General features: G+C 43.5%; 1 protein-coding gene across 1 annotated transcript in view; it reads left to right on the plus strand.

The window, feature by feature from the left end:
- The window catches only part of LOC309558092 (contactin-associated protein-like 5), a 591,346-nt gene that overhangs the window by 389,411 nt on the left and 180,907 nt on the right, over nt 1-21,028 (plus strand). The window contains exon 13 of the mRNA XM_082261047.1: nt 20,114-20,314. Coding sequence (XP_082117173.1) covers nt 20,114-20,314 — 201 coding nt within the window. The remainder of the gene's footprint in view (nt 1-20,113; nt 20,315-21,028) is intronic.

Raw genomic sequence — 21,028 nt, forward strand, 5'->3', positions numbered from 1 at the left:
GAGCCGGCAATGAAGAAACTATTAGAAAAGAAGAGAAAAAGGTGTGAATTTAATACTTCTCCATATACTGTACTCAGGAGATAATGAATGTTTATTTTAATCAACAAAAGAAAAAAGAAACAGTTTGAATAATAATGCAATACTTAAAGGGTAAGTCCACCTTAACACTAAAATCACTACATTTACAGGCACCAACGATCTAAGACTAGCCTATATAGCCCTGTAAAGAAAAAAAAATCAGTATACATACCTTTTTTGAAGCTGATCTGGTCCGGTCTCCAGCGGCGGAAGCTCTGCAGAGGACACAGCCAACATTGGCTGGGAAGTGACGTCACCCATAGACTTACTATGGGGCTTCCGTTGTCGGCTGCCTCCTCTGCACCCACCTCCACAGTGAAGCCACCGCTGTAGCTCAGCGTGGGACCGGATCGGATTTAGAAAAGCTATGTATACTGATTTCTTCTTTACAGGGCTAGGTTGGTTAGTCTTAGATCGCGGCCTCCAGCGGCGGAAGCTCTGCAGAGGACACAGCCAACATTGGCTGGGAAGTGACGTCACCCATAGACTTACTATGGGGCTTCCATTGTTGGCTGCCTCCTCTGCACCCGCCTCCATAGCGAAGCCACCGCTGTAGCTCAGCGTGGGACCGGATCGGATTTAGAAAAGCTATGTATACTGATTTCTTCTTTACAGGGCTAGATTGGTTAGTCTTAGATCGCGGTCTCCAGCGGCGGAAGCTCTGCAGAGGACACAGCCAACATTGGCTGGTAAGTGACGTCACCCATAGACTTACTATGGGGCTTCCGTTGTCGGCTGCCTCCTCTGCACCCGCCTCCACAGCGAAGCCACCGCTGACAGCTCAGCATAGGACCGGTTTGGGTTTAGAAAAGGTAAGTATACTGATTTCTTCTTTACAGGGCTAGATAGGTTAGTCTTAGATCGTGGATGCCTGTATTGCCTAATGCAATACTTAAAGGGCAAGTCCACCCTAACATTAAAACCACTACATTTACAGGCACCAGCGATCTAAGACTAGCCTATATAGCCCTGTAAAGAAAAAAAATCAGTATACATACCTTTTTTTAAAGCTGATCTGGTCCGGTCTCCAGCGGCGGAAGCTCTGCAGAGGACACAGCCAACATTGGCTGGGAAGTGACGTCACCCATAGACTTACTATGGGGCTTCCGTTGTCGGCTGCCTCCTCTGCACCCGCCTCCACAGCGAAGCCGCCGTTGACAGCTCAGCGTGGGACCGGATCGGCTTTAGAACAGGTATGTATACTGATTTCTTCTTTACAGGGCTAGATAGGTTACTCTTAGATCGTTGGATGTCTGTATTGCCTAATGCAATACTTAAAGGGTAAGTCCATTCTAACACTAAAGCCACTACATTTACAGGCATAAACGATCTAGGACTAGCCTATATAGCCCTGTAAAGAAAAAAAATCTGTATACATTAGTGATCGACCGATATCGGTTTTTCATTGCCGATACCGATATTTTAGGAAAAATTGGTGATAAATCAAAATGAACTGCGCAAGTGGATGATGATTACAAAAAATGCACTAATTAGTGCCGTATTATCTTTTGTGAAGTAAATTATATAAATAAAATTCAATATATAATAGTGAATATGTGATTTGTGGGAATCCCTTCCACACTGCAAGCAGCAAACAAAACGTGTGAAACGTGATAAATGTAAATAAGGATGGATATTGCGCTGAACAATAATATTCACAAAAAGTGCTTATGTGCATAAATATAATTATAAAAGCTGGTATAAAAGTCCAAGAATGCTTAAAAACCATTAGTAGCTAAAACCACAACAATGGATAAAAGCAAAAAGCCAGCTTATACACTTAAATATACATAAATAAATAAAGTCCTTAATGTGCTTAAAATCAAAGTGATTAATGGTTAATCGCAGCAATGTAAAAAAGCATGGACTTGATAGAAGTGATGGGAAACTTTCACCTCCACACCTTTACCCAGTGCTCTATTTAGATACTCCTTACCAGAAGGATATGACCCCTTAATTATAGGGGGTCATAATCAGCATTGATATCCACATTAACTCCAGGCCATCCTTGTCACTGTCTTCTCATCAACAAAGGGATATGACCAGGTAATTAGGGAACTCCGATTATGAGGACATCCAAATGCAAATAGAAAGAAGACTCCAATAGTGCAGTATGCCAGTATAACAACAATTTAATGTTAAAATTGCACTTACTCCATAACACTTGAAAAGTCCGCCTTCTATAGCAAACACAATAACGATGGGTTTGGTAGATGGAACGCCGCTCCACGCCTGCGTTCCGCCAACCCGGAAGTCTATGGTCTCACGCTCCCGACGCACGTTTCGTCAGGCCGTGCTGACGTTATCAGGGGATCATGTGACCGTACATTTCCTTTGACTTTATATAGAAACTACAAGCACTACAGCATCCAATCACGATGCTCCGGTTCACGAACCGCCCATTCCATCACAGATTGATAGGTTCTTTCCTTTCACTAAGGATGCCTACCGGGGTCATTTTTAGAAAAGAATATGGATACATAAACGCATCTTACGGCCAAGCAATAAGCTCATTGTAAAGACCGCGATGTGCGATAAATTGCTTTTATCCCGGTATTAATTCCAAATTCTTATATACGAAATTAAATAATTATTTGTGACATGATGCTGTTTACAATGAATTGAATAATATACATTAAAAATTATGATTTATTAATGGATCAAATTAAATAAATATATAATTAATTATGACAAAACGCTGTTTGAACTGGATAATAAGATTTTAAAATTAGTTTAATATTTTATATGTTCTAAAATGCCCTAAATTTCCAAAACTATTTTAAAACTATTTAAAAGTATCAATTTTAAAGGAAATTGTTATAAATGAAGATGATGCAAATCCACTAAAAGTTTATTAAAAATTAGAAATAAAACAATTTAGGTCAATGTCGATATTCATACCTAAGGGTTGTATAGTATTCATTTTGTAGATCCACTGGGTTTCATTCATAGAGACCTTTTGGGTCATGTTTCCCCCTCTCCAATGATTGTCAACTGTGTCTATACCAAAAAAGGACATCAAGGAGGGGTCTCTATTGTGGTATAAACGGAAATGGTTAGAGAGGCTGTGTTTCGGAAAGCCTTTCTTTACATTTCCAACATGTTCATTTATCCTGACGGACAATTGACGGGTTGTCCTGCCTATATACTGTAACCCGCAGGGACAACTTATTAGGTAGGTTACATGTGTGGATCTACATGAAATAAGTCTATTGATTTTGAATTTTTGCCCTGTAGCTTTAGATTGAAAAGTAGTAATTTTCCTAGGGTTCTTTTTTGCCGTTTGGCAGGCATTACATCTACCACATGGAAAAAAACCTTTTACATCCAAAAAGGTAGGTTTTCTCTTTGGAGGGTGAGGTATATTCGGGGCCAACATATGCCTTAAATTAGGGGCCTTCCGATAAATAAAAAGCGGTTTATCGGGTAAAATTTTATTCAAAGTCTTGTCCTTCTTTAAAATGGGCCAATGTTTCTTCATAATTGCTTCAACTTGTTTATAATTCCTATTAAAATCAGTTAAAAAAAGGGTTTAAAAGAATTAGAAAATCGCAAAGATATTGTCATAAGAGGGGCTGATAAAGGGGGAGGAATAGTGGTAGTGTTTTATTTCTAATTTTTAATAAACTTTTAGTGGATTTGCATCATCTTCATTTATAACAATTTCCTTTCAAATTGATACTTTTAAATAGTTTTAAAATAGTTTTGGAAATTTAAGGCATTTTAGAACATATAAAATATTAAACTAATTTTAAAATCTTATTATCCAGTTCAAACAGCGTTTTGTCATAATTAATTATATATTTATTTCATTTGATCCATTAATAAATCATAATTTTTAATGTATATTATTCAATTCATTGTAAACAGCATCCTGTCACAAATAATTATTTAATTTTGTATATAAGAATTTGGAATTAATACCCGGATAAAAGCAATTTATCGCACATCGCGGTCTTTACAATGAGCTTATTGCTTGGCCGTAAGATGCGTTTATGTATCCATATTCTTTTCTAAAAATGACCCCGGTAGGCATCCTTAGTGAAAGGAAAGAACCTATCAATCTGTGATGGAATGGGCGGTTCGTGAACCGGAGCATCGTGATTGGATGCTGTAGTGCTTGTAGTTTCTATATAAAGTCAAAGGAAATGTACGGTCACATGATCCCCTGATAACGTCAGCACGGCCTGACGAAACGTGCGTCGGGAGCGTGAGACCGTAGACTTCCGGGTTGGCGGAACGCAGGCGTGGAGCGGCGTTCCATCTACCAAACCCATCCTTATTGTGTTTGCTATAGAAGGTGGACTTTTCAAGTGTTATGGAGTAAGTGCAATTTTAACATTAAATTGTTGTTATACTGGCATACTGCACTATTGGAGTCTTCTTTCTATTTGCATTTGGATGTCCTCATAATCGGAGTTCCCTAATTACCTGGTCATATCCCTTTGTTGATGAGAAGACAGTGACAAGGATGGCCTGGAGTTAATGTGGATATCAATGCTGATTATGACCCCCTATAATTAAGGGGTCATATCCTTCTGGTAAGGAGTATCTAAATAGAGCACTGAGTGAAGGTGTGGAGGTGAAAGTTTCCCATCACTTCTATCAAGTCCACGCTTTTTTACATTGCTGCGATTAACCATTAATCACTTTGATTTTAAGCAAATTAAGGACTTTATTTATTTATGTATATTTAAGTGTATAAGCTGGCTTTTTGCTTTTATCCATTGTTGTGGTTTTAGCTACTAATGGTTTTTAAGCATTCTTGGACTTTTATACCAGCTTTTATAATTATATTTATGCACATAAGCACTTTTTGTGAATATTATTGTTCAGTGCAATATCCATCCTTATTTACAGATACCGATATTTTGACCAATGCATATCGGTATCGGCTGATATGGGCGATATTTTCGTACATTAAAAAAAGAAAAATGTTTTTCATTTTTTTTTCTTGACAGGTACTCTTTTGGAGGGATCTGGGGGTCTAAAAGACCCCAAACCCCTCCTCTGCACTTAAAAGTAGTGATCGACCGATATCGTTTTTTTAATGCCGATACCGATATTTTGGTCATCGGTACCCGGAAGTGATGTCATGAGACCCGGGTCTTCTCTTGGGCGGTGGCAGTGGCGGTGGGGGTAGGATGCCCGGGTCTCCCAGTGGGACGGGAGACCTGGGTGGAGCCGCGGGAGGGGGGGTCGTCCCCTCCTGTTTCTTGTAATGACAGCCGAGTGGCTTCTCAGCCGCATCGGTTGTCATTACAAGTCAGCCGACCGTCGGCTATGGACACCGGTACCGGGGTGATGCCTCTAGCTGCAGGCATCACCCAGGTACAAGCACTTTCCCTAAATATCGGCAATATCGGCAAATCAAAAGGCCGATTTCGATATATTGGGGAAAGTGCATATTGGCCCCTGATATGTCGGTGTTGCCGATAATCGGTCGATCTCTACTTAAAAGCTTTCAAAACGCCAAGTTTGGCTGTGTTGAATGCCGTCATTTTTTTTAATCTGGCGCTGAATACCCGGAAATGATCTCATGACATTACTTCCGGGTTTTTGCATGGAGACCCGATCAGAGCCAAATGCGGCTTTGATTGGGTCTTCGGCGGCCGTGCAGGCTGGTTGCCCGGGTCTCCCGGTGGGACGGGAGACGCGGGCCAGCCGCGGAAGGCGGCGTCCCCTACCTCTCATTTAATGACTTCTCAGCCGCATTGGTTGTCATTACAAGACAGCCGACCCTTGGCTATGGATGCCGGTACCGGGGTGATGCCTCTAGCTGCAGGCATCACTCCGGTACAAGCACTTTCCTGAAATATCGGCAATATCGGTAACTTCCGGGCCGATTCCAATATATCGGCAAAAGTGCAGATCGGCCCTCGATATATCGGCTTTGCTGATAATTGGTCGATCCCTAGTATACATACCTTTTTTGAAGCTGATCTGGTCCGGGCTCCAGCGGCGGAAGCTCTGCAGAGGACACAGCCAACATTGGCTGGGAAGTGACGTCACCCATAGACTTACTATGGGGCTTCCGTTGTCGGCTGTCTCCTCTGCACCTGGCGCCACAGCAAAGCCGCCGTGACAACTATGAATGGGACCGGATCAGATTTAGTAAAGGTATGTATGCTGATTTCTATTTCTTATTGTCTTAGATCAGGGATGCCTGTAGATGTAGTGATTTTAGTGTTAGGGTGGACTTCCCCTTTAAAGCAACCCTTTCTTGTGCCAATGTTTCTAGAAACCATTGCCAGATTTGAACTATTTAGCCACAACTCATGAGTACATATATAGGGTTTAACAATCAGCCATGAATATTTGCCATCTGCTAGCTTTTACTCAGCACTGCAGCTTAGATTCAGCTGTGCATAAGCTGAACTCAATAGCTGAATTTCAGGCTCCATTCATTCAATCGCCGCAATTCCAACTGCAATTTCAGATCGCTGCAAAATGCGGGCGCGCTTTCGATGCCATTACTTCTTAATGGCACCCCAATTGTCCCGCAATTTTGCTGTGATTGTCGCGCGGTAATTCATGCTGCAATCGCAATGCGTGTTGCTCAAAAAAGGAACATGAGGTTCTTTTGGGCCACAGCGTCAAGCATTGCGATTTTCCACAATTGTGACAATCGTGGTACAAAACGCGGCGCGATCATAAAGAGCATACTAAATCCTCAAAGTGGGGGATTTTTAAGGCAATCCAAACAAATTTATAGAAAAATAGAAATTTTATTTATGAAATATATCTTGGAAAAAGACAAACCACGATCGAAGAATAAAAGCACACAATATATACTTGTAAAGCGTTGACATAGATAAAACATAGTTACAAATGAAATCAAGCGACAAACAGTGACAGCTGGAATGTAGTCACAGCAAGGGAAAATCCAAATGCGGTGCGCTTGGGTGCCATTAGAAGTAATGGCATCGCAAATGCGTCCTCCGTTTTGCAGCGATTTGAGGCCTCGTTCAAACCTGACCGTTTTTTTTGCTTGAAGCTTGTAAACGCTCAACAAACCAAATCCCATTAATTCCAATGGCCCCTGTTCACATCTGAGCGTTTTGTCCCCTAAAGCAACACGCCTGTCACTCAGAAAAGTACATTAGCTTCTTTTTGGCAGATTACAAGCGTTTTTGGCTCCATAGACTTCAATAGAAATGCCTGACTTTAACGTTTTACAAGCATTTTACAAGTGTTTTCTGCTCAAATAGCAGCTCTCCATCCCTAATTTCCTAACCCTCTCCTCCACTTAGTGCTTTCTGTTGGCTAAACAGAATGGTCTGAAGCTGTAAAACACTTGCAATACACTTCTAAAACGCTTAAAAATGCTTGAAAAAAGCGGCAAAAACGCATAAAAATGCCTGAAAACGCCAGTAAATCGCTACGCTCAGGTGGGAATGGAGCCTAAAGCAAAGCAAAAACTAGCTTGTGCCTTGCCATGCACCTAATAGGAGACTGAAATGGCGAGGGTGGTCTTACTTGTATCTCTGACCCAAGCACCCCTGAAAGTGGATCGGACAGTGCCAAGGGACCGGAGAAAAACTAGTGCCAGAAGATGTTGATGGTAAAACTTCAGACTGGGAAAGTCAATCTAGAAAATCCAGCAAAGCATATGGCCAGAAGTGTCAGTCAGGGAATTGGCAGCAGCACATGGGAAACCAGCAGAGGTTAAAGTCCACAAGTGAACCTAGTAGGAATACACACCTTCACTCTTTCAACACAAACCACACATATAGAACCCAGATTGCTTTAGGGAAGTTGGGAGACTCTTTGTCCAGCTTCCCCAGCCCCTCTTATGTGTAAGTCGCCCTGTGTCTATTAGGGGCACAGGGTGACCAAGAACCCCAGTCGGGTCTGCACTAATTAGATTTGCTGTACAATCACACCGGACTCAGCATTTGGTGTTGCCCCAGTTATCCTGGGTTCTATATGTGTGGTTTGTGTTAAAAGAGTGAAGGGCTCTTTCACTTGGGACAATTATATTTCTGGACAATATCCCTCAGGAAATATATAAAGATATATTGCAGAAGGGTTTCATAGATCCTTGCTAGTGGGGTGGGGTTTGTTATTGTTGAATACCTGCATTCCATTGTTCTATTGTTCCTGTCTGCCTTGAGTAAGCTTATTATGGGATGTGTATGTTTGTGTGGATTGACTAAGGGGGAGGGGTTGTCTGAGAAGTGTACATCTCCTTGTGGATTGCGTTTGAATAAACAGTTTGATTCTGGTTTGACTCCAAAACTTGTACTGTCTAGTTCTTGGGGTAACTATAGCCAGATTCACAGATCCCGTGTTCCAGAGCTTAGGAAGCAGGTTCTTGGCGAAGATACCCAGTCGCGGTGTCCGGATTCCGTCACAGTGACCATAGCTGGTTCTAGAGGTGTCCAGAGCTAGCATTGCATGAAGTGAAATCAGAGACAGTAGCAAAGTAACAGAGGAAGCCAGGGTCAGCAACAAGCAGGCAATGAGGTACAGAATCAGAGTCGGGGATGAAGCCAAGACCAGGAACTAGTAGGCAGTGGTATAGAGCATGATCTGAGATCAGGTCAAGGGAGAGCCATATCAGTAATAGGAATCATATACAGGACACAGGTAAAACCACAGAACACAAACTGTAGACCAGTCAGCACTGACACTGAGTAAAGCATCCCTTAAATAGGCCACCTGTTGCAAATATAGTCTGTTTAGGATCTGTTTGCCTGTGCATGACTCTGCTTTATCCATCTTTCTGAAGATTTGCACTACTCTATTATCTGACCTGTCTGTTGTTTGCTGATGCCACTGGCACCACAGAGGGTCTACCAAACCTCATACCCTGGTAAGCACAAATTCTGAACCAGTCTGTCCCCTGTTACTAGATACCAGATATTCTTCCATTGGGTACTGCCATCTTTCTTCTTGCATAGCATAGGAGACACCTCACCATTGCCCTTCCTGTGATGGCCATGTGTTGCTTCGGTCTGCATACATCAGCAACCAGAGAGAAGGTGTTTTTCACGAGGAAGATGAGGGTTAAGCTACTTACTTAAAAAAAAAAAAAAAATCAAAATCTGTATATCTGAAACAGTACCAATTAACCTGGTTTAGTTGCACACTTTGGAAAAAAAAGCAGTGCATATGAAGTTATTGAAGGGATTGCTATGTTTGGGGAAGATGGACATTCTCGTTAAGGTATAGATCTCATAAGCATAGACAGTTTCATAAGTAAAAAACATATGGATGACTTAAAGTGTTATTAAAGGCATGTTCTTCTTTAATAAAAAACAGGTTATACTTACCTGGTCTGTGCAACGATATTTCAAAGAAAGTTCACTTTTCTTCCTTCTGGCAGTCCCCCCACCAGGACTGTAGGCTCCTTTCTCCTTCAGGTACCCTCTGTTCCAAACTAAAGATAGACAGAGTAGGAGATAGTTGGACAGATTGGGGTAGGAAGTTCCCGGAGGATGAGAGAGACTCTGGAAAAGTCCTAGGGGGGAGACCATGAGAGGAGATGACGAGGGAGCTAGAGAGCAGGAGGTCTTGGGAGGAGTATAGAGGCTCAGGAGAATTCCTGGAGGAGACCATGGGAGGAGATGAAGATGGGACAAGAAAGAAGGAGGTCTTGGGAGGAGCAGAGACACTCTGTAGAAGTCCTAGAGAGACTAAAATGCCTCGTTTCCACTGAGCGGATCGGGTCGGTTCGGTACGGTACGCTAATTTGAGTGTTTCCATTATGAAAGTGGCCCATACAACCGAACCAAACCGCACCATTCCTGGTTCTGCTTCAGATGTAAGGCCATAGGAAATGGTACGGTACGGTTAGGGCGGAGCTACTGGCGTCACACGATAGATTCCACTGATTGGCGGACAGGAAAACTTCAATGCTCACGTAAAAAAGGAAAGAGCAGAACAAACGCCTCATTTGATGTAAACCCCGCATGGTCCCTGGTGGCCCGACTTGCAGTGGAAACGCTCACCTGAATAGACCGGACCATTCTAACCCTTCCAAACTGTACCGACCCGAACCGTTCCGCTCAGTGGAAACGAGGCATAAGAGACCATGGGAGGAGGTGATGAAACAGCAAGATCAGGGGGTCTTGGAGGAGTGGAGATGCCCTGGTGGGGTATAATGGGAGGAGATGATGAGGGCACTAGAGTGTAGGAGGTCTTGGGAGGACAGTTTAGATGATATATTGTGACAAGTTTGGTGATGTACTGTAGCTCATACTGTAACCAGCTCATTATGGGAAGAAGAAAAATCTAATTGAAGGAAAGGAGCTTGATACCTGGTCTTTAGCCATAAAACTGTCTCCAGGGACTGAGTACCAACAGCATCTTCTGCTGAATTGGATAATGAACTAAAAGCGCCAAGTCATAAAGGTGTAGCATTTGCCCAGAATTAAAAGCATTGTCACCTTTGCATTCGAAAGTAGTTTAAGCGGCTCTTAAAAACGTTCTTTTCCAAGATGAATTTAACTTTGCATTGGTGGACGGAGCAATGAATTCTGTAATATTTACTGCTCTGCTCTGAAGCTTTTTTTTCCTCCTGGAGAACTGCAGAACCGAACGTTTAGAAGAGTGATAAAATAATATCACTCCAACTTAATGGCAGCAAATGATATTAAAGCACAAGGGATAATGAGGAGAAAAAGGTTATACTACTTTATATGTTCCATAAATCCACAGCGCTCCCTCAATAGCTTTTCATTCTCTGCCACTGGGAATCCATTAATTGTTGGGCTACAAAACGCAAATGCGGGGGAGGGTAGGGGATTTTGATAAAGGTATAGAATTTGTTTTTAAGTGGAACTGTCGTGTATTTTTTCTCTGTAGATTGGGGATCCGGGCCATCGATGGTTTCAGTCCAATATCACAAAACAGAGTGTTGGTATTGAACTTCAACCTCAAGGCTAAAAGAACAAAATGAGCACTCTTGAATTGTGTTTTGGTGATGCCTAGGGGCTTAAAATGTATGAGAGACAGCCAGGGATCTCTAGAGAATTAAAAACCAAATAGCGTATGCAAAAGCATTAATACCTTGGTCCTAACATAGCTTAGCATCAGGCAGGTCCACCATAAATGGAGGACGCTGCCCGTGGACTGGCATCCTCCAAAACAAAGACAAACAGGCCGACTCGAGAGTGGTGACATTAATAGTACAGGTAGCAATGATGGTCCACATGGCCTGCCAGTCTGTTTCGGATTTTATGGCACATAGATCCTCTTCCATTGTGCCACAAAGGTGTGCGCAGAATGAGAAGTCAATTGGTTGACCTGAGAATAAAATAAAGAAATTTGTTTTGGTGTCAAGGGAGTATAGCGACAGGTGTGCTCAAAGAAGGGGTTCCCTGGCCTTATCAATTACACAATGTAGTAGAAATGGATATGTTTCTGTGTTTGGGTCCTATAAGGCTTCCACATATTATACAAAAGTTGGGATACTAAAGAGGTGCAACCACCCCATGTTAACTCTTACATATTCATAGCAAACTTTTGCCTAAAAAAGGGATTCTTAGTTCGTACATATCGCAATACATGTCCAAGCTGGCCAACTGCATCAAAGAGATCCCTCTCTGTCCAACTGCATTAAAATGATCCCTCTGGCCAACTGCATCAAAGTGATATCTCTCTGCATCAAAGTGATCCCTCTCTGGCCGATTTCATCAAAGTGATTCCTCTCTGGGCAACTGCATCAAAGTAATGCCTCTCTGATCAACTGCGTCAAAATTATCCCTTTCTGGCCAGCTGCGTCAAAGTGGTCCCTCTCTAGACAACTGGATCATTGATCCCTCTCTGGTCAACTGCATCAAAGTGGTCCATCTTGTGTCAAAGCAATCCCTCTCTGGTCAATTGTGGCAAAATGATTCCTCTCTGGCCAACTGCATCAAAATGATCCTTCTCTGGCCAACTGCATCGAAGTGGTCCATCTCTGGACAACTGCATCAAAGTGATCCCTCTGTGGCCAACTGTGTCTAAATTATCCCTCTCTGGACAACTGCTTCAAAGTTATCCCTTTTTGACTTTATGTTTTCCTGTCCCTGTCTCTGATACTCAATAACAATTTTTTTTGGCTTGCCTCTGACCACAATTTTCGCCAGATGCCTGCTAACAACCTTTGCCTGCTTTTCAATTATCCCTGTTAGTCGTGCGTCTTGAAGTTTTTCTTGTTTGACCTCAATTTCAAGTCTTGATTTTGTACCGCGTCTCAGTGTGAGTTGTTGTCAATCCAGGTGTATCAGAGGGCTGCAACCTGGGAGCCATTCCGCAACAAAATCTGTCATCCTGTAGAGCAGGGGTGGGGAACCTTTTTTCTGCCAAGGGCCATTTGGGTATTTATAAAATCATTCGGGGGCCGTACAAAATTATCAACTTAAAAATGTGCCTGTTATATTTGGTCAAAAATTTAATTAACTCACCCCTAATGTGATGGCTGCAACTGCTTCTCTTTGGTGAGGTGAGTGAAGTTAGATGGTATTGATGATGTTGCTACTCACAACTGGTTTTCCAGGGTTGCGTCGGTCAGTCTGGAGCGCAGTCGACTTTGTGGTGGTAAGTTTTGAAAAGAACTGCTGGCGGGTAATGCTGGTGGGTATAGCTGGCTGCTACTGCTGGTGGGTACAGCTGGCTGGTACTGCTGTGGGTACTGCTGGCTCAGGCTGGTACTGCTGGCTTGTACTGTGTTGTGTGTACTGCTGGCAGGTACTGCTAGCTCAGGCTGGTACTGCTGTGGGTATTGCTGATTCAGGTTGGTACGGTGCTGTAGGTACTGCCTTGGGTACTGCTGGCTCAGGCTGGTACTGCTGGCTGGTACTGTTCTGTGGGCACTGCTGGCTGGTACTGCTGGCTAGTACTGCTGGCTGGTACTGCTGGCTCAGGCTGGTACTGCTGTGGGTACTGCTGGCTAGTATTGCTGAGGGTACTGCTGGCTGGTACTGTGCTGTAGGTACTGCTGGCTGGTACTGCCGTGGGGACTGCTGGCTCTGGCTGGTACTGCTGTGTGTACTGCTGGTTCTGCCGTGGGGACTGCTGGCTCTGGCTGGTACTGCTGTGGGTACTGCTGGCTCTGGCTTATACTGCTGTGGGTACTGCTGGCTCTGGCTTATACTGCTGTGAGTACTGCTGGCTCTGGCTGGTATTGTTGTGAGTACTGCTGGCTCTGGCTGGTACTGCTGGCTCTGGCTGGTACTGCTGGCTCTGGCTGATACTGCTGTGTGTGCTGCTGGCGGGAAATGCTGGCTAGCAGCGGTGCCGTGCTGGAGGAAGAGGCAATGTTTCCTGTATTGATCACAGACAGAGTGCATTTGATATAACTCCGCCTATGACTCACTCAAACTGTCAGAACGGAGCCGGAATTATAAAGGAAGCATTGGCTTTATTCTGACAGATCAGTTGAGAGACACAAACTCAGCTGCATGGGGGGCCGGACCAAATGACTTCGAGGGCCGCATACGGCCCCCGGGACATAGGTTCCCCACCCCTGCCGTAGAGGGTATTCTGGTGAAGACTGGGGGAGGGCTTCTTAGATTCTGGGCCCGTTTTTAGGACCTGTACTATTCTGGTGACATAGAGGGTCCTCCATGACCACTCGATGTACGGAGTGGACAGAACTGTTTACAATAGATTTCACAGTACACCTACTTTTACTTTACTGTCTCCACCATTCTGCTGGGACTGTCTAAGGGCTCTTTCACACGGGCGATCCGATCAGATCCGCCTGTCAGTTTTTTAGGTGGATCTGATCAGATCCTCCATGCAGCTCTATGGGGCAGCAGGTGTCAGCAGAGACACCTCCGCTGACACCCGCTGCCATCCGTATCCGATCCCGTCCGTGAAATCTGGACGGATGGAAACCATATTTTTCCATCCGTTCAGTGATCGGATCGGAGCGGATCGGTTGAGAGCGGACAGGCGGTCCGCTCTCATCCGATCCCCCATAGAGGGCAGCGGGGGCTGAGACACCTCCCTCTCTGCTCTGCAAGCGGAGACGGAGCTGTCACCTGCCGGCTTAGCGGGGATCGCGGATTGATCCCCGCTGAGCAACACGGATCCGCCTACGGAGGCGGACTGTGTGAAAGAGCCCTAAGTCACAAGGTAGATGTTATCAATAATGTATCAAATGTTTTGGATTTTGAAAGAAAACTGGACACACTCCATTAGTGTGCTACTGAGAAGGGAACCAAGAAACTCAGCACAACAAAGCACCTGTGCTATAAATACTGAGCTATATCTGAGATAGTATTGGAGAAATCCTTTGTGCTTCCTCGTGTAGAACAGACAAGATCCTGATTTCCCTATCTTTTGTAGATCAAACAGCTGAGGAAAAGTCAGAATCACAAAGGCAAAAGAAGCTTTATGTTACTTTCTCTTTTATGATAACAAAGCCCTTTGATGTTGTTGGGTCACCAGTTCCATCTCTGGCAGACTCCGGTCTACATCCTCTGACCCTCTTCTACAGGACCAGGGAATGGGATAAAAGTTCTACTATTTCATGTTTCTGTTCAAATAAACTTTGTAACAACATACAGGATATATATATATATATATATACACAATATATATATATATATATATATATATATATATATATATATATATATATATATATATATATATATATTCGGTATGCAAAGCATCTTCATTGCAGCTGATTTATATGTATATATATTTATATAATTTTGGGCAGGTGTGAGGAAATGCTGCAAAGTCAGAACGCTCTTTCAAAAATCCATATTTCATTTGTTTATTTTTAGCCAATTACAAAATGCACAGTGAACGTACAGAAGAAAAATCTAAATTAAATCAATATTTGGTGCAATCACCCTTTGGCTTGCTTCAAACCAGCATCAATTAATACACTTGCACACTTTTTATACTTGCACAAAGTCAGGGATTTTGTAGGATTATAATCATGTGGATGATTAACCAATTATACCAAGCAGGTGCTAATGATCATCAATTTCATACTATGTGTAGGTTGAAAGACAGTCATTAACTGAAACAGAAGCAGCTGTGTGTAGGCCGCCCTGCGCCCTGGCCCTCTTGTTGATCCATTGTATGCACTGGCGTGACGCTGGGGACACTGTATTGGGGCGATGTTCCTGGACCTACCCTTTGGAAGCCTGGGCTATGCTTTTTGCTTAGCCCATATCTCCCGGTGTGTGGTGCCCTTGCCTCCGCCCGCTGCCCTGTGTTCCCTCAGCTCCCATGGGAGACCTCTGGCCCTATGTCTGCCTCTTGTGCGAGTAGGCATATCAATTGCCACATTCGAAACCAACATTCACTCCTGATGAAGTGGCATTCATAAGTCCATGAAACGCGTAAATTTTTTTGAAGTTTCGAATATATTCTACTATCTCTACATCGCTGCAACAGTGTTTATTCGTTGTGATTTTATTCGTTGCAACTATGCCTAACTACTCCATCATTTCTGTGACAATATTTGTACATCTATTTATGAATACTGGACCTGAGCAAATCAGCTTATGCAATACTTATGAGTTTTCATTTTTACCTAATTATAATTATGTGTATATTTGCTGACATCAACAAATACAATTATTATCCTGACAGATTATCCATGTCTCCTAGTCCCGACCTTTCTTGTTGATTCTGTGTAGTAGAGTTAAAACTGGGTAAGAAACAGCCAAACTCTGCTACTAAGGTGAGGTTGTGGAAGACAGTTTCATGTCACAGGTCATACACCATGGCAAGACTGAGCACAGCAACAAGACACAAGGTAGTTGTACTGCATCAGGCTGGGGTTTCAAGATGTGCTGTTCAAGCTCTCTTTAGAAGCACAAAGAAATAGGCAATGTTGAGGACCGTAGACGCAGTGGTCAGCCAAGGAAACTTAATGCAGCAGATGAAAGACACATCATGCTTACTTCCCTTCCACATCGGAAGATGTCCAGCGGTGCCTTCAACACAGAACTGGTGGAAACCAGTGAGACCCAGGTACACCCTTCTACTGTCCGGAGAAGTCTGGCCAGAAGTGGTCTTCATGGAAGAATTGTGGTCAAAAAGCCAAACCTCCGACGTGGAAACAAGGATAAGATACTCAACTATGCAGGAAAACATAGAAACTGGGGTGCAGAAAAATGCCAGCAGGTGCTTTGGTCTGATGAGTCAAAATGTGAAATATTTGGCTGTAGCAGAAGGCAGTTTATCGGTAATGGGCTGGATAATGAGTGTCTGCAGCCAATTGTGGAACATGGTGGAGGTTCCTTTCAAGTTTGGGGCTGCATTTCTGCAAATGTAGTTGGAGATTTGGTCAGGATCAATGGTGTTTTCAATGCTGAGAAATACAGGCAGATACTTCTACATCATGCCATACCATCAGAGAGGTGTGCGATTGGCCCGAAATGTATTCTGCAGCAGGACAACCACCCCAAATATACAGCTAATGTCCTTAAGAACTGTATTCTTCGTAAAGAAGGACAAGTCCTGGAAGTGATGGTTTGGCCCCCACAGAGCCCTGATCTCACCATCATGGAATCTGTCTGGGATGATATGAAGAGACAGAAGGATTTGAGGCAGCCGACATCCACAGAAGATCTGTGCTTAGTTCTCCAAGATGTTTGGAACAACCTACCTGCCGAGTTCCTTCAAAAACAAAACTATGTTCAAGTCTACCTAGAAGAAGGTAAAGGGCGGTCACACCAAATATTTATTTGATTTGGATTTTCTCTTCTGTTCATTGACTTTAGATTTTAATAATTGATAAAAATAAACTATGAACACTTCTATTTCTGAAAGCATTCTTCATATACACCATTTTCTTATCCCTGCCTAAAACTTTTTGCACACTACTGTATATACTGTATATGTATACATGCATATACACCAATTGCATTTTTATGTTTATACACAATTTTTTCTACTCCATAATTCATCAATGTTACTAGTATATTATTATTATTTTACATTATTATTTTTATATTATTATTTATATTTATTATTTTTATATAGCACCAACAGTTTGTGCATTGCTTTACAAAATAAAGGGAGAAAGGACAGATCCAATACAATAGGAGGGTTCTGCTCAGGGAGATTACAATGTCAAAGGAAGGGGCAAGCGGTACAAAAGGTAAAAGATGAGAGGGATGAGCTGATGGAGAAGATTGAAGTACAGTTTTTAGAAGAAGGAGGGGTAGGCTTCCCTGAAGAGATACGTTTTCAAGGATCACCTAAAAGCAAACAGAGTAGAAGATAGTCAGACCGATTGGGGTAGGGAGTCCCAGAGGAAGGGAGAGGTCCTGAAGGTGAGCATGGAGGGAGGAGACAAGGTAGCAGGAACAAAGGAAGTCCTGGGAGGAGAAGAGAGGATGGTTTTGGTGATAATTTTGTAATGAGGTTGAATGTGTAGCTTGGGGTGGAGTTGTCGATGGCTTTGTATGTTGTTAGTAATTTATACATTGGGCTAGCAGAAGCCAATGAAGGGATTGGCAGAGAGGGGTGGTGGGCTATGAGCGATTAGTAAGTTGGATGAGCCCGGCAGCAGCATTCATGATAGACTGAAGGTGGGATAGTCTATATAGAGGTAAGCCTTTGGGGGGAGCCACTGGGGACTCTTTGTCCCCTATGTGATGGAAAGAAAAAAAATTAAGATGTCTAAGCTCTCATGGATGGGAGAGCCACCACCAGAAAGAAAATGAAGCAATAATAGTGAAGCCCCTGTGAAACTTCTCAGGTACCTGAGTGATGAGCCTGATAGTGCAGAGGAAGGCCTCCCTTACGTATCTGACTCGCGGCCCCTGGTAGAGCCAGGTGGCACGGGAGAGCAGAATGGTATGAGGGCCTGGCAGTCAGCTGTTGGACGGGCAGCTCCAAGGTCCCAGATACTTTAGAGGAGACAACCAGCTCTACCCGAGTCCACACCCATGCACACCCAGAAGTTGGATCTGGCAGACGGTACATAGTTCAGAGGGGTGTGGATTCAAGTAGAGGTAAGGAGGCTGGTAGAGCTCAGACGTGTAGATTGCTGGAGTGGAGCCCACAGGCAAACGGATCAGTTCACAGGCCGGGTCAACAACTGGTGGGCGGGGTGGAATCCAAAGGAGCAGGCAGGTTCAAGGTCAGAGGTGAGCTGAGGTCAGGTGCAGGCAGAAAGCAAGGGAAGTCCAACAGTCAAGCCGGGTGGTACAGGAGATCAATCACAGAAGCAGGTAAACGGGAGCAGGGGTCACAGGAAGCTGCAGATCAGACAGCAAAGACACAGTGCTGCTGAGGTGTTTAAATAAGGCAGCCTGTTGCCAATCACTGAAATTAGTCTGCACTAAGTTAACCCTTAGGTGGCAGACCCATGACAGCCCCATTGGTAAAACTTGAAGATTTTATTAAAATGGTACTTACAAAAGTGAATGATAAATAGGCATCCAAATGGTATATAGTAGATAGCTGTGGCTCAAGACCAGTGTCATAGCATCACGCCTCTAATAAAATCCTATTGGATGAAACGTGTCAGCAAGACTCTATGACACCGGTACGCTCTTGAGCCGCGGCTATTGTATCTACTATATACCATTTGGATGCCTATTTATCATTCACTTTTGTAAGTACCCTTTAAATAAACCTTCAAGTTCTACCAACGGGGCTTCACTATTATTAGTTCATTGTCTTTCTGGTGGTGGCTCTCCCATCCATGAGAGCTTAGGTATCCAATTCCATATACTAATGACATCCTGAGGAGGAGTGGAGAGAGGAGGAGAGAAGCTGGACGAATGTTAGTTTTCCCACAGCTCATCATCCCCCCCCCCCTTTTTGTTTTCTCTACGTTCTCCATACTAATGGAGGTCTGGTAAGAAGCCTCTATAGGACACCTTGGTATTGTGTGCCATTATCTCCCATGAATGCTGGTGATGGAATATCATCTCTCTGTATGGACTTTAGGCATTGATTTTAGCACTGCATTTGGACTTTCATTTTATATATCATTACTTGGTATAATGTTTGGGGGTTTTATGTAATCTTCAGGCCTAAACGTGCAAAAAATGCAAAAACAGCTCTGGCTGTGAAAGGATAATGGATAAGTTCACCTTTAGGAACATGTTTCACCTTTCACCCGTAACATTTGTTACCGTTCCGTTCAAATTATGGTGTTCTGGATTCTGCCTGCAATTCTGAATTGACACGCTCGCGATCCTGGTTACTTCCAATGGCACCCCAACCGCGGTGCGATTTTGCTGCGATTGTCGGCCGATGAATCGCGATAAAATCACGCAAACTTTTTTTAGCTGCCTCCTAGATTCAAAGTAAATTTGTCAAGTCCTGCACTTGGGCTCCGTTCACATTATGGTGCTCCAGATCATGGGCGGAACTGGCGTGATTCTGCCTGCAATTCTGAATTGACACGCTCAAGATCCTGGTTACTTCCAATGGCACCCCAACCGCGTTGCGATTTTGCCACGATTGTTGCCCAGTGAATCGCGATAAAATCGCGCAAACTTTTTTAGCTGGCTCCTACATTTAAAGTAAATTTGTCAAGCCTGCACTTGGGCTCCGTTCACATTATGGTGCTCCGGATCGCGGGTGGAACTGCCGCGATTCTGCCCGCAATTCTGTATTGACGCGCTCACGATCCTGGTTACTTCCAATGGCCCACCAACCGCGTTGCAATTTTGCCACAATTTTCGCCCCGATGAATCGAGATAAAATTGCGCAAACTTTTTTTAGCTGGCTCCTAGATTCAAAGTAAATTTGTCAAGCCCTGCACTTGGGCTCCGTTCACATTATGGTGCTCCGGATCGCGGACAGGACCGGTGAGATTCTGCCTGCAATTCTGAATTGACTCGCTTGTGATCCCGGTTACTTCCAATGGCACCCCAACCGCGTTCCGATTTTGACACGATTGTCGCCCCATGAATCGCTGTAAAATTGCGCAAACAGAATCGCCTCTCGCCCAAAAGAAGTTGGTATAAAAAGAATCTTAATAATAATAATAATAAAAAAAAAAAAATTCCATGTATGATTTGCCATTTATCAACAAAAAAGATGAAATGCAATAAAATCATTAAAAACGGACGTAACATTTGGGGGGTGTTTTCATTTTCTCCAACAGAAGAGAAGATCTGGACCATCGTTCAACACAACATCACGGATCTGAGTGCCGTGCGCGGAATGATTTCCGGGAAGCCGTACTCCGCGGCGTTTAACTACGGAGCCGGCGCGGAGCAAATGGAGGCCCTGATCAACAACGCGGAGTACTGCGAGCAGGAGGCGGCTTATCACTGCAAACATTCGCGGCTCCTCAATTCTCCAAGTAAGCCAACGTTTCAATATTTCCACTGAAACTTTTATTGTCACTTATTTATTTAGTATTTTATTTTATTATTTTATTTAATTGAATTGAACTTAATTTTATTTTATTACATTTTATAAAATTTTATTACATTTTATTAAATTTAATTTAATTTTATTTTATTTTTATTTCCCTATTTTTGATTGTTGCAAGTTAGGGCTTGTTCAGGCGTGCTTTCGATCGCTGAAGGATAATCGCATTCAGGGAGCATTTAGCAGGAGGTGAGGAGGGGTTGTATCACCCTCCTCGCCACCTGCATGAACCCTGCACTGATATGGCAATGGGACTCCTGCAGAGCAGCTCCATTCATCTAAATTGGTCATGTCCAGACTGCGTAGCCAAGTGACCGGGGGTACAAGCAAAGCGTCACGGCCATGGCAGATGTACGCCCCCACCTGCTGCCTTTGCAGCAAAAGGAGGTTGGGGGGCGGTGAAAGTGAGGCTCAATCACAGGGTTTTAACGTCCCTCAACCGCTAGTCTGAACAAGCCCTGGTTCTCACTGATGCCATGTGGCAAACACATAAAATGTGCTGCGTTTTCCTGCATATCACTGCATAGCAATCGCATAGCGCCCATGCGATCTGCTGCAGGTGTCAATGTAAGATTAAGGACACCCCGAAATAGATCACAAAATGCAGGGAGATTTCCAGAATCGCATCACATGGGTGTGAACA

The sequence above is a fragment of the Pelophylax lessonae genome (assembly GCF_965119305.1).
Source record: "Pelophylax lessonae genome assembly, chromosome: 6".
Taxonomy (NCBI): domain Eukaryota; kingdom Metazoa; phylum Chordata; class Amphibia; order Anura; family Ranidae; genus Pelophylax; species Pelophylax lessonae.